Genomic DNA, 12,756 nt, shown 5'->3' on the forward strand with positions numbered 1-12,756 from the left:
AAATAAAATTTGATTTGATTTGAAAGCCGTATCACGCTCTCAGGTCCTAGAGCCTGAGAAGAGAGAGATGGAGAACTAAAAGTAGGAAGTCATGGGAGTTTTGTTTGTTTTTGCAATGTACCATTTTTATTAGGGTGGAGTAAGTTAGTATTACTATTAAGGATGGATTTATTTTTTATTTTATAGATTTTGTGGTTTCAAAACGTCCAGCTGGTGGCGGCAATACAACTTTTGGATTTAGTCCGCCATAAAACCCACAGAAGAAGAAGAACCGTTGACGTTTTAAACAGACTTGCATGTCGTTTTATACGTTTCTCTTTATGACCTTCTCATTTGATGAGACTGGCTTTTCTTTAACGTTTTGACATGTAAATATTATAATTTCTCTTATTAAGATAATATATAAATGCATAGTGGAATTATATAGATCAAGTACTTTTTTCTCAGTGGATGCATTTCCCCCGAACACTTCCCCCGACACGAAAGCTGATGCAAGTCAATGAGTGGATTGGCAGCGGTTTCAAACAAATCTGAACAGTAAGTGTATGTGAATTATTTGTAAACATTTGGCATATTTCCTTTGATGTACCCGTGTTTATTTGATAAATATGTCCGATCAACCGAAAGCCACTGTCAAGGCGTGGTAGATCAGGTCAGAACAGAGGCAACGGTATGGGAAACTATGGCATAACCACCAAGGCTAGTTAGCGAGCTAATACAGTAGAGAGTAGTTCACAGCATACAATATTCGCCTTGAACCATCCTTTCTGTTCAGGTGGCCTCATGGACCATAACAAAATCAGACAGCTAGATATTGCAGTTCATTAGCTATGTAAGTGAACTTCAAAAACAAGCCTTGACAGCCACGTGTGTTTTGTTGATTTAAATGGCCCATACACTAGCTAGTTAGCTACTTTCCCTAGCCCAAGAAACTCAAAAACCTGGACTATATTTTACCAGACAAAATGCGGTTTTATGCCATACTACTAGTAACTATATACTCCTTACGACGTTATGAATCAGCTAGACATGCTAGCTAGCAAGATAGCATATATGCGATTGCATTAGTTAAAACTAACGTACATGATGTAAACTACTGTATGTAAAATTGTCACATAGCCTTGTATCTCTCCTAATGGGTCTTGACCAGGTTGAAGATGACAGACTGTCAGGGAGACGGGGCAGGGGATATGACCCCAATGGACCTATATGAGAAACTAACATCACAAGGAGAGACAGTCCGAACTCTGAAAACGGAAAAGGCTGCAAAAGTGAGCTTTAATATAATAATAAGTTACTGTCCAAGTTATGCAATACAGTCATAATAAAAATGTGTCATATCTTCTTCATATAGTGAATTCATCCGTGGCCATGAAAATGGGATACCATTATGTCAGTGTAATACCTGTATCTTGTATTCTGTTTTGGATTATAGGCTGATATTGATGCTGCTGTACAGTTGCTGCTGAAGCTCAAAGTTGACTACAAGCAGGTAACGGGTCAGGACTATAAGACTGGATGTCCACCCTCAGAAAGCGCCATTTCACAAGACAATGGGCCAGCAGCAGCTGCTGATGGGGACGACATGGTTGACCCCTGGAATGTGTCCACCTCCAGCGCCAAAGGAGTGGACTATGACAAGCTGATAGGTCAGAGGGAAAATCATAATGTTAGATCTCTGGGGGCAGAATCCCAGGGCTCTACAGTGGGACCATTTTTATTTGCATATACGCCTAAATATTTAGCTGTGCGACCTGGAATTTAAATTTAGTAGCACCAGTGTGCCTAGAAAAAAATCACCCTGATGATAATTGTTGCGATGATTTCTTCACTGTACCACAGCCCCTGAGTACCATGTAGAATACACTGAGCGCAGATGCAGGACAGGAATGCTTGCGCCATTACTACAAAGAAAACTGCTTTTTGCCTCAAATATATTTCATTGTGCTCCTACATTTTTCAATTTAGGCGCACACATGTTCCTTGAAAAAAAAAAAAGGGCAGTGTAGAGCCCTGAATCCTGACTTGCACGCCGCACACTTCACTCGACAATCGCACAGAACTTGACAAACTTTATTTTGAAATCAGTCAGTCGGAACAAAAAACATTTCCAGCAGGCACCGTTGATGGTTTGACCAGACTTGCATTGTCATTTATGCATTTCACTTTATGACCTTCTCATTTGATGAGACTGGCTTTTCTCTAACGTTTTGACATGTAAATATTATAACTTCTTTTATTACGGTAATAAATAAATGCATAGTGGAACTATATAGATCAAGTACTTGTTTCTCAGGGGATACATTTCCCCGGAACACTTCCCCCAACACGCAAGCTGATGCAAATTGAATGAGTAGATTGGCAGCTATGCCATGAAATCTGAACAGTACGTGTATGTGAATTATTTGTAAACATTTTGAATATTTCCTTTGTTGTACCAGTGTTTATTTGATAAACATGTCCTTTCAACCAAAAGCCACTGTCATGGCGTAGTATAGTAGCTCAGGACAGAGGCAACGCTATGGGAAACATACAGTGCGTTCGGAAAGTATTCAGACCCCTTCCCTTTTTCCACATTTTGTTACGTTACAGCCTTGTTCTAAAATGAATGTAGTTATTTTTTCCCCTCATCAGTCTACACACAGTACCCCATGATGACAAAGCGAAAATAGGATTTAGAAATGTTTGCAAATGTTTAAAAAAAAAATCAGACCCTTTGCTATGCGACTCGAAATTGAGATCAGGGTGCATCCTGTTTCCATTGATCATCCTTGAGATGTTGACTCTTCCTAGAGCTGGCCGCACGACCAAACTGAGCAATCAGGGGAGAAGGGCGTTGGTCAGGGAGGTGACCAAGATCCTGATGGTCACTGACAGAGCTCCAGAGTTCTTCTGTGGAGATGGGAGAACCTTCCAGCAGGACAACCATCTCTGCAGCACTCCACCAATCAGGCCTTTATGGTAGAGTGGTCAGACGGAAGCCACTCCTCAGTAAAAGGCACATGACAGCCCTACGGTGAAGCATGGTGGTGGCAGCATCATGCTGTGGAGATGTTTTTCAGCGGCAGGGACTGGGAGACTAGTCCGGATCGAGGCAAAGATGAACGGAGCACAGTACAGAGAGATCCTTGATGAAAACCTGCTCCAGAGCGCTCTAGACCTCAGACTGGGGGCAAAGGTTCACCTTCCAACAGGACAACGACCCTAAGCACACAGCCAAGACAACGCAGGTGTGGCCTCAGGTAAAGTCTCAATGTCCTTGAGTGGCCCAGCCAGAGCCAGGACTTTAACCCAATCGAACATCTCTGGAGAGACCTGAAAATAGCTGTGCAGCGACGCTCCCCATCCAACCTGACAGAGCTTGAGAGGATCTGCAGAGAAGAATGGGAGAAACTTCCCAAATACAGGTGTGCCAAGCTTGTAGCGTCATACCCAAGAAGACTTGAGGCTGTAATCGCTGGCAAAAAATACCTGTTTTTGCTTTGTCATTATGGGGTATTGTGTGTAGATTGAGTGGTGGAAAAAACAATTGAATCCATTTTAGAATAAGGCTGTAACATAACAAAATGTGGAAAAAGTCAAGGGGTCTGAATACTTTCCGAATGCACTGTATTGGATAACCACCAAGGCTAGTTAGCCACTGTCATTGCATTGATGTCCATGGGAGAATTTGGGCCTTTGCGAAAATAAGTCTGTGAGATCTCGCACGTTTCTGTACACTTGCTCCAAACAAATGGATGTTATCTAATGTCAAGCTATTACATTTTTTATATGCATAGTCAGAGCATAATTAATGGTATTGTGAACTGCTGTAAAATGATTTTTTTTTCTTTTTTCAGTGAGGTTTGGCAGTAGCAAGATTGACCAGGAGCTGGTGGACAGAATAGAGAGCGTCTCGGGACAGAAGGCACACCGATTTTTACGTCGAGGAATCTTCTTCTCTCACAGGTCAGTGGTGCACTAGTCAACACAGTCACCAGATGGGTCACTTCTCTAGGATGACCGCTGTGCATGTCATCACTGAGTTCCTCATTCCTATTAATGTATTTGAATGTACTCTAGAGGGCGGCGTGTCCGACTGTCTGGGATTGAGCATGAGCAATTGATACGAAATTGTATTAAGAATCTAGTCTTAATCTGCTCTCATTTTACCTTGAGGGCATTTTAGGTTATGTTATATGCTGTAACTATGTTGCTCTTTTTCAGAGATATGCACCAGGTTCTGGATGCATATGAGAAGAACAAGTCTTTCTACCTCTACACGGGCAGAGGACCCTCCTCAGAGGCCATGCACGTGGGTCACCTCATCCCTTTCATCTTCACAAAGTGAGGCTCGGCTATTATACGGTTTATCTCTATTAGTTTTAGTATCTATTAGTGAGATGGATGGAGTTGACTCTGAAGAACCACTGACATTTCAATCGTTTTTGTAGACTACGTCTATGATCCCTACACTATGGTATATTCCAGACCTTGTCCTGGTTAGGTCCCTCTGTCAGGAAACACTAAGCCCTACCTAGTGTATCACGCATTGCCTATATAACACATGCTGCATAATGCCCTAGCGTTTTAGGTCAGGCTTGTAGAAGGAGGCTTAAGGCCGGTTGGGATGGTAGTGGATTCAGTTGAGAGTAAAGGGTTGGGCTCCTCCACCTGTTCCCAGGTGGCTGCAGGACACGTTTGACATCCCGCTGGTGATCCAGCTGACAGACGATGAGAAGTACCTGTGGAAGGACCTGTCCCTGGAGGACTGTCACCGCTACGCCGTGGAGAACGCCAAGGACATCATCGCCTGTGGCTTCAACGTCAACAAGACCTTCATTTTCTCTGACCTGGACTACATGGGGTAACTAACCAACCACAGACCCTCTGTCTCACTGTGTCTCAGAGTAGGAGTGCTGATCTAGGATCAGATCCCCTCTGTCCATATAATGTTACTCGTTATGATCTAAAAGGCTAAACTGATCCTAGCAGGGACTGTACGTACTCTATGTTTTAGTACAATTAGATATTCTACCTGTTGTTTCAGAATCCCCTCATCAAGCTCTTTGCTGTTTGAGCATTTATACATCATGGGAATACTAAAAACGGGTCTCTCTCACAAGACCTGTGGTACTTCTGCTTTATCCCATGTCTTTGTTCACTGATCTCCCAGAAGGTGGTGCTGTAGTGCAATAACTTGAAAGAAGTCAATACAGATAGACGCCTACATTTCTCTCTCTTTCTCTCTCTCTCTCCTGTCATTCATCATAATTCTTCACCATAATTATTAGCTGTGGGTGATATGCTCAACAGCCTGATGTGACTGGGAGATATTACAAAGCCGACGCTTATCATTCGATAGGAGGTTCACGGTGACAAATACTTGACCTATTCAAAGTGCACCCATGTCCGGCTAGTGGTATGGGGCTGTCATGTTTGCTACAGTATGTTGCCGATTTAACGGATTGTTCTTAACTCTGATTGTTTTGTCTCTACAGGGCGTCCCCAGACTTCTACAGGAATGTGGTGAAAATACAGAAGCATGTGACTTTCAACCAGGTCAAAGGCATTTTTGGATTTGGTGACAGTGACTGCATCGGTAAGAGATTGCAGGAAGATAGTCAACACCTGTTGAGCGATTATACAAATGCTGAGATTTCGCTTTCATTCTAAATTAACACTATGAATTATTTCTGATCTGCATAGTGGGTGCTGCAATGTGAACTGTGCTGACTGGCACAGTGCAGTGCACTAGACACCAAACGGGAGAAAACTGACAGAAAAAAACAAGGACTAACTGTCCAATAAGAAAGACTAATTTTCATTTTCCGTAGAAAAATGTTTTGCTACAGTGTGCACTAATGAATACGACCCAGGTGAATGCTTTTTAACAGCTACGTATTCCTCTCTCTCTCCCACCCCAGGAAAGATCGCCTTCCCAGCCATCCAGGCCGCTCCATCGTTCAGTAACTCTTTCCCTCAGATCTTCAAGGGCAGAAAAGACGTCCAGTGTCTCATTCCCTGCGCCATAGACCAGGTCAGTCAGGTCACACAGCACAACTAGGACGCACACTGTCTGCTAACCTTTAACAGGGAAAGATTTTCCAGTTCATTTTAGAAATGGGATGCTCTGACTGATCATCTTCAATGCGCTGAACTAGTGGCAACTGAATAACCTTAGAATCAGCCTTTCTTTCTACACACTATGCTTGTGACTGTATATTTTCATTTAGCCAGAATAAAAAATCATGTGAAGTTAAAAAGCATATTTTTGAGAGGAACAAAAGGATCTGATTAGTAGGGTCTGACAGCATGTTACTGAGACGGTAAAGAACTCAGTAAAGTTCAGTCTCATCTGGTTAAGTTTACAGGGACTTTAGCATCACATCTAGAGCACTATAATGGGTTTGAAGACATATCCCTCCAATTACCCATGCCTGTTTCCTACTCTACCCCTGTAGGACCCCTACTTCCGGATGACCCGGGATGTGGCACCCAGGATCGGCTACCCCAAGCCTGCCCTGCTGCACTCAACCTTCTTCCCCGCGCTGCAGGGGGCCCAGACCAAGATGTCCGCCAGCGACGCCAACTCCTCCATCTTCCTCACAGACACGCCCAAGCAGATCAAAAATAAGGTGACACTGAAGCTTTCTAATACCCTTTTTACACTATCTTGCCAACCCAAACTGTACTGGGCTTGTTGTGATATTTTCTTTTCACCTCGTCCTTTCCGGCATGGTTCCAGCAATAGTGAATGCGTAACCAGACTGGCGCAGTACAGCTCAGCTTAGTAGTGTGAAAGAGGTCACTTTGTGACAACTTCTGATGTAAATGGAGCTTTATAGATACACTTACCTTACTTTATTAGTTCCACATACAGTCAACTGAAATGGAAATTACACTGAACAAAAATATAAACGCAACATGTAAAGTGTTGGTCCCATGTTTCATGAGCTGAAATAAAAGATCCGAGAAATTTTCCATGCGCACAAAAAGCTTATTTCTCTCAAATGTTGTACACAAATTTGTTTACATCCCTGTTAGTGAGCATGTCTCCTTTGCCACGATAATCCCTCCACCTGACAGGTGTGGCATATCAAGAAGCTGATTAAACAGCATGATCATTACACAGGTGCTGGGGACAATAAAAGGTAACTCTAAAATGTGCAGTTTTGTCACACAACTCCACAGATGTCTCAAGTTTTGATGGAGCGTGCAATTGTCATACTGACTACAGGAATGTCCACCAGAGCTGTTGCCAGATAATTGAATATTATTTTCTCTACCATAAGCCGCCTCCAACGTCGTTTTAGAGAATTTGGCAGTACGTCCAACCGGCCTCACAACCGCAGACCATGTGTATGGCGTCGCGTGGGCGAGTGGTTTGCTGATGTCAACATTGTGAACAGAGTGCCTCATGGTGGCGGTGGGTTTATGGAATGGGCAGGCATAAGCTACAGACAACGAACACAATTGGCATTTTATCGATTCTGAGGCTTTTATTTTATTTTATTTTTTATCTGTGACCAACAGATGCATATCTGTATTCCCAGTCATGTGAAATCCATAGATTAGGGCTTAATTTATTTCAATTGACTGATGTCCTCATATGAACTGTAAATCAGTAAAATCTTAGAATTTGTTGCATGTTGTTTACATTTTTGTTCAGTATACATTACACATTACATTCTATTGATTGATATCACAACTATATTTTATGTCGCGTTGTCGCTATCATCTCCCAGGTGAACAAGCACGCCTTCTCCGGGGGAAAGGACACGGTAGAGGAGCACCGGAAATATGGCGGCAACCCCGACGTGGATGTGTCCTTCATGTACCTGACCTTCTTCCTGGAGGACGACGAGCAGCTGGAGAAAATCCGACAGGTGGGGGAGCGTGCTGCTCGACAACTGTCAGAGAACCCAATGCACCTGGTTTAACACGTATTGCGGACCAGGGTTAGGGCCTGGTGTTTTCTTAACCCGCAGTCATACTATTTGTAAAAAAAAAAAAAAAAAAACATTTTTACCTTCATAGCCCTATATTTGAATTGGTGTTTTGTTTTTACCCACTCAACCATACTATCCATGACTACCCACAGGTAGAGAATAACTGACTTTTATCAGAAATAAGCACACTAACAGCTCTCTATTTGGTATCAACACTCTTGGACAGAGCAGGATATTTGACTGTCCTAGTCAGATAAGATTCATTTCTGTTTATGAAATCTCCCCAAATGAACACTATGCTGCTTTCTGTGTGTCAGAAAGTATTATCAGAATGGTAAACTGTCTGGAAACAAAGCTAGATTCCTGGTGCCTCTCCTATTATGTGCTGTAGCCATCTATTCTATAGATGCCATGTTTGGCCTGGCAAAGAACGAACAGAGAGGAGTGGCTATAACACAAACAGATTGGACAACCGGGCTAATGATTTCCTGGCAGTTCTTAGCTGTATTGTGTCCTAAGTAATCCTCTCAGTCATTGCTGTACTGTATCTCTCTCTCTCTCTCTCTCCAGGACTACGCCAGTGGAGCGCTGCTTACCGGCGAGTTGAAGAAGAGTCTGATAGAGACCCTGCAGCCAATCATCACAGCCCATCAGGAGAGACGCAAGCAGGTCACAGACGAGACAGTCAAGCAGTTCATGACCCCGAGACCTCTTGATTTCAATTTCTAGCCAGTGCGCAGCGTTTTAATCATGTGCTAAGTCTCAACGCAATGTTGGAGGTCGTCCATGTCGAAACTCAGCAGGGCTGCGTTCAGCAGGGCACAAGTTGTGGAACGTTCAGATATAAATATTTTTTTGTAGAACAGATATGCCTCTGACGTGTAGCATAAAGGAATCGTGTCTGATCTATTCACTGCATTTCTATCTGCAACATTCCACAACCTTTACCTACTGAATGTGGCAGGTCTTGACATGCAGCATGCCTACACGCAGCTGGTACAAGGTGATGCCAGAAACATTAACTTAAATGTGTCAACTACATCTCCCTATGCTGCACAGTTCATGTCTAATTATTAACCAACTATATGGCTTCACATCAAGCTTACTAAGCATGGTCAAAGAAGGAAGTCTTAACACCAATACTATTGGATTAATAAAATAACCTTGGTCTTGTGATTGGACACATTTTTATTCAATAATTAAATCATTCACTTTACACTGCAGAAATGTTTGTTAAAAATCCATTATTTTTAATCACACCAAAATCGGATACACAACTTAGAAGTACATTTTTCTCAAACACTACCAAATAACGGGATTGTAATTCAAAATCAAATTACAGTATCATCACTACATGAGGTATACAGAGAATGACTCACAGTATTTTGAGAACTGGGAGTTAAGGCAGTACTATATGTCAACGTCTCAGAATTGTTACTGCTTGGATCCAGTAACATCAAATATTTTTCTATTGTATTTTCAAAGCAAAGTTGATCAATTCCTAGCCTCGGCTTCACTCACGTTCATACCGAATGTGAGGTGAAAGCCTGTGGCAGAAGTGAATCAATTCCTAAATACTGATGACACACCGAGAATACTGCAGTTTGCTGGCTGGTGGCCCTATTGCAAAGACACTTGTTTTCCAAGCTGTGACAGGAGTGATATGAAGAATGGGATAATTCTTAGGGCAGGATCAACAAGATTGCTAAGTAACTTTCCTTAATACAGTATTCAGAAATAACTATCTCCATACTTTCAAATTCATTAAGAAGATGAAACAAACTGTTACTAATCCACTTCAGCTTAATTTATAAAGCAGTAAAATCAAGTGATCCTGCTGTGTGAAATACAACCCTGGGAAAATTGTGTAAAAAGTAACGCCTCCCTTCAAATAAATAAAAATGATGTGCAAATGAAGGTACTGTAGTGCTATTCCCAAAAGGGCTGAGAAATCTACCATAAAACTGTTTTAACACCGTATTCATTTTCACTTGAAATACTTTGCAGGAATATTGAAAGTTTCCCTTATAGTGCAGTATGGCACTATTGAACAATCGCATATAGCAGCAACTGAGGCAAAGGTGAATGGTGATATAGCATAAACGCTCACTGGATTATTCCAATCATGGAAAACTGCATGAGAAACATCATTAAAATAGAATCACATCTTGTTTAAAAACGTAAATAAAAAAAGGTTGTCACCCAAGTTTTCAAAACCAGGGTTGTGTTCATTAGGACACTGAAAACTATGCCTCAAATGCCTAATGAATTCAACCCAGACCTATAGATTCACGGTCGGAGGAGGCGCACATCCACCTCGTACATGGCGAACACAGACATGATGACGGGGAAGGCACGTATGCAATTGAGGCCCAGGCCTTTGAAGAGAACACCCGGCCCCTCAGTGCCTATGCTCTGTAGTGGAAGAAACCCTTGTATCTCCTCTTGCCTATACCGTCCACCTGCAAACGGGATTTGATCACGTCTATGGGTGTCCCTATGTACCAGCCGCACATCCCTGAGAGTCCACCAGCAAGCAGAACCGCCATCCACATCCAACACAAAATGATGAATGAATAATGACCAATGGTAAAAGCAACCTTTTACACTTAACATGACATGAGCGGAGTTACAGAAGCATATGCTTTGGAAGATTCTTCCAGAGTGATGATGTGTGTTTACCTGACTGGGTCTTCCCAGGTGGTGACAGTTGCTCACAGATAACGTGATAAATAGTGAAGTAGGTGGCAAAACAAGGGCTTTCTCGCAGGGCGAGTGCACTAGCTTCCTTGTACAGTCCGAGGAAGCCCTCCTCACGAGCGATGGTCTGCTGAGCGTCCAAGCCTTGATGTACCATCTGACACTGCATCCGTACATGTCAGCTGGTGCCACCACTGATACTTTAAAGAGGATAAGAGAGGGAGGATTCAAACTCTAGGTGTTGTGGTAATGATGTCATCAGGGTCGTATTAGTGCATACCATAGCAAAACGCTTGCAACGGAAAAGGAAAACAAACGTTTCAACTAGGACAACTTCCATTTGGTTCCTAGTGGTATATGACCCAGTTTTTGCTTAGGGGAACTTTTAGTTTTAGTTTTACTGAAGGAATTTACTGAAACTGATCAATATTTTAAAAGCATCATGTCATGTCATGTAATGTCACAACGACTGTAGACGAATATAATAATAAGTAGACTACCTGGGCAACGCCTGACAACCCGGACAAGAAGATGTCCACCTTGGCTTGCAGAAAATCTAAACCTGTGGAGGTGGCGCGTAGTTGACGTAGGACATTGCAGGACATTCCTGTAGACGCCAAACACTACAGAGGAGCTGACGGACACAGTGGTGACCGGCAAAGACATGCTCCTGTAGAATCCATACACCTATGGAGAGACAGACAGCCGTCAGCCCAAAGTCCAAACTACAGACCTTCATATGGTGGTTTTTCAACATGTCACTGAGGCACTCACCCCCTCTGTCTTCCATGTGGTTCGAACGCATTGCCAAACTCCCGTAAATCTCTATTTGCGTCTGTATCGTCACCTGCAAAAGTTTATTGAGTTAAAGATTATTGAGCCTTAAAATTGCACATGATTAAACATTATATTATAACTAACTTACAGTTGGGAAAGTAGAATACACAACGTGCAATTTAGAAATTTGGTTGTGCATCAGCAGTTTTCCTCGTTATGTCAGTCACTGACAGTCACTCAATTAGCCCATGTCAGCTAATAATTTATAGATTGTTAGGTAAATTAGTCTAGCCAGCTATCTAAACCTTGTAGTAATCATGACCGAATTACTGACCCAGGGACAGCCATAGCCTTTTGGGGGCCCTAAGCAACATTTTACTGCAATTCTACACATTTTGTCATGGGGTGTAGAGAACATTTAGCAGTTTTAAAGCTAATTTCCTGCAATTCTACACATTTTGCCATGACTTATGCTAATATGATATCTGAGTGAGATGACTAACAAAATCAATGTGGGCCCCCTGGAGGTCAGGGCCCCTGGGCACGATAATTACACCATGATTACTACACGTTTAGATCGCTAGCTAGTGTAACTTACCAATTTAAAAAATGTTAGCTGAAAAAGGCTAATTGAATGACTGTCAGTGACTGAGTTCCTAAAAAAAGTATTATTATAATAATTGGGTCAGGGCCCCCATTAATATTCTTAGTCACTCTCACTCTGATATCATTTAAACATTAGGGTTTAATAGCAGGAACTGGGTTACCGAGATTTACCACCCAAACCCACTGCCGTTTCCCGGGATAAATAACTGCAAGAAACCAGTAAATTATAATAAATTATTTATATGAACAGCATGATGTGAAATGAAACTTAAATTATATGCAATGTCTAAATCTGCCTTCTCTGCTCTGCCATCTGCATGATCAATCATCAGCTTGTAACTTTTTGTTGTTGTGACAGCTCAATTTGCTGCAGCATAGCCTATGATAGATTAATATGAAGGCAGCGTTTAAACAGGCAACCTAATTCTGATAAAATTTTCCCACTAATTGGTCTTTTGACCAATCAGATCAGCTCTGAAAAAGATCTGATGTGAAAAGATCTGATGTGATTGGTCAAAAGACCAATTAGTGGGAAAAAAAAATATCAAAATTGGGCTGCTTGTCTACACGCAGCCTAATTAACACACCTTATTTTTTAATTGTAAAGATGTTTTATAACAAAGTTTTTGTAGCTGCAGAGTTTTAAAACAGCCTATCACTCGAATATTGTTGGTTTAAATCTTTCTCCCTCTCCATCAATTCCATTGAAATTGCATGCAAAATAGATCATCCTGTTCAAGAT

At 42.0% G+C, this 12,756-nt stretch overlaps 2 protein-coding genes across 4 annotated transcripts; one reads left to right on the forward strand and one right to left on the reverse strand.

The window, feature by feature from the left end:
* Positions 1 to 256: 256 nt before the first annotated feature.
* On the forward strand, positions 257 to 9,112 carry wars1 (tryptophanyl-tRNA synthetase 1). 3 transcript variants are annotated; one of them, XM_084144665.1, is made up of 11 exons: positions 257 to 537; positions 1,151 to 1,271; positions 1,436 to 1,649; positions 3,840 to 3,948; positions 4,207 to 4,326; positions 4,664 to 4,846; positions 5,481 to 5,581; positions 5,907 to 6,019; positions 6,444 to 6,617; positions 7,728 to 7,868; positions 8,502 to 9,112. In XM_084144665.1, exons 1-11 carry the CDS (start codon positions 500 to 502, stop codon positions 8,658 to 8,660), a joined length of 1,473 nt encoding a protein of 490 aa, XP_084000791.1. In that variant the 5' UTR covers positions 257 to 499; the 3' UTR covers positions 8,661 to 9,112. The 3 variants fall into 3 exon arrangements, with proteins under 3 accessions (XP_084000791.1, XP_084000792.1, XP_084000793.1); XM_084144666.1 differs by having other exon boundaries at positions 266 to 543; XM_084144667.1 differs by lacking the exon at positions 257 to 537 and adding an exon at positions 776 to 832.
* Positions 9,113 to 10,208: 1,096 nt separating this feature from the next.
* Positions 10,209 to 11,756, reverse strand: slc25a47b (solute carrier family 25 member 47b; the record flags this gene model as incomplete). Its single annotated transcript, XM_084143963.1, is given in 8 exon segments — positions 10,209 to 10,351; positions 10,354 to 10,485; positions 10,614 to 10,808; positions 10,811 to 10,832; positions 11,132 to 11,221; positions 11,223 to 11,318; positions 11,406 to 11,456; positions 11,739 to 11,756. Coding segments are annotated over 8 exon segments (735 nt in total). The 3' UTR covers positions 10,209 to 10,220.
* Positions 11,757 to 12,756: the final 1,000 nt, after the last annotated feature.

The sequence above is a fragment of the Coregonus lavaretus genome, assembly GCF_964263955.1.
Source record: "Coregonus lavaretus genome assembly, chromosome: 27".
Classification (NCBI taxonomy): domain Eukaryota; kingdom Metazoa; phylum Chordata; class Actinopteri; order Salmoniformes; family Salmonidae; genus Coregonus; species Coregonus lavaretus.

Bases quoted from the DNA above. Each gene is read 5' to 3' on its own strand.
- wars1 (XM_084144665.1), top strand. From the start codon at position 500: ATGAGTGGATTGGCAGCGGTTTCAAACAAATCTGAACA. The intron at 4,847-5,480 runs GTAACTAACCAA...TTGTCTCTACAG, and splicing joins TCTGACCTGGACTACATGGG to GGCGTCCCCAGACTTCTACA. The intron at 6,618-7,727 runs GTGACACTGAAG...ATCATCTCCCAG, and splicing joins CCAAGCAGATCAAAAATAAG to GTGAACAAGCACGCCTTCTC.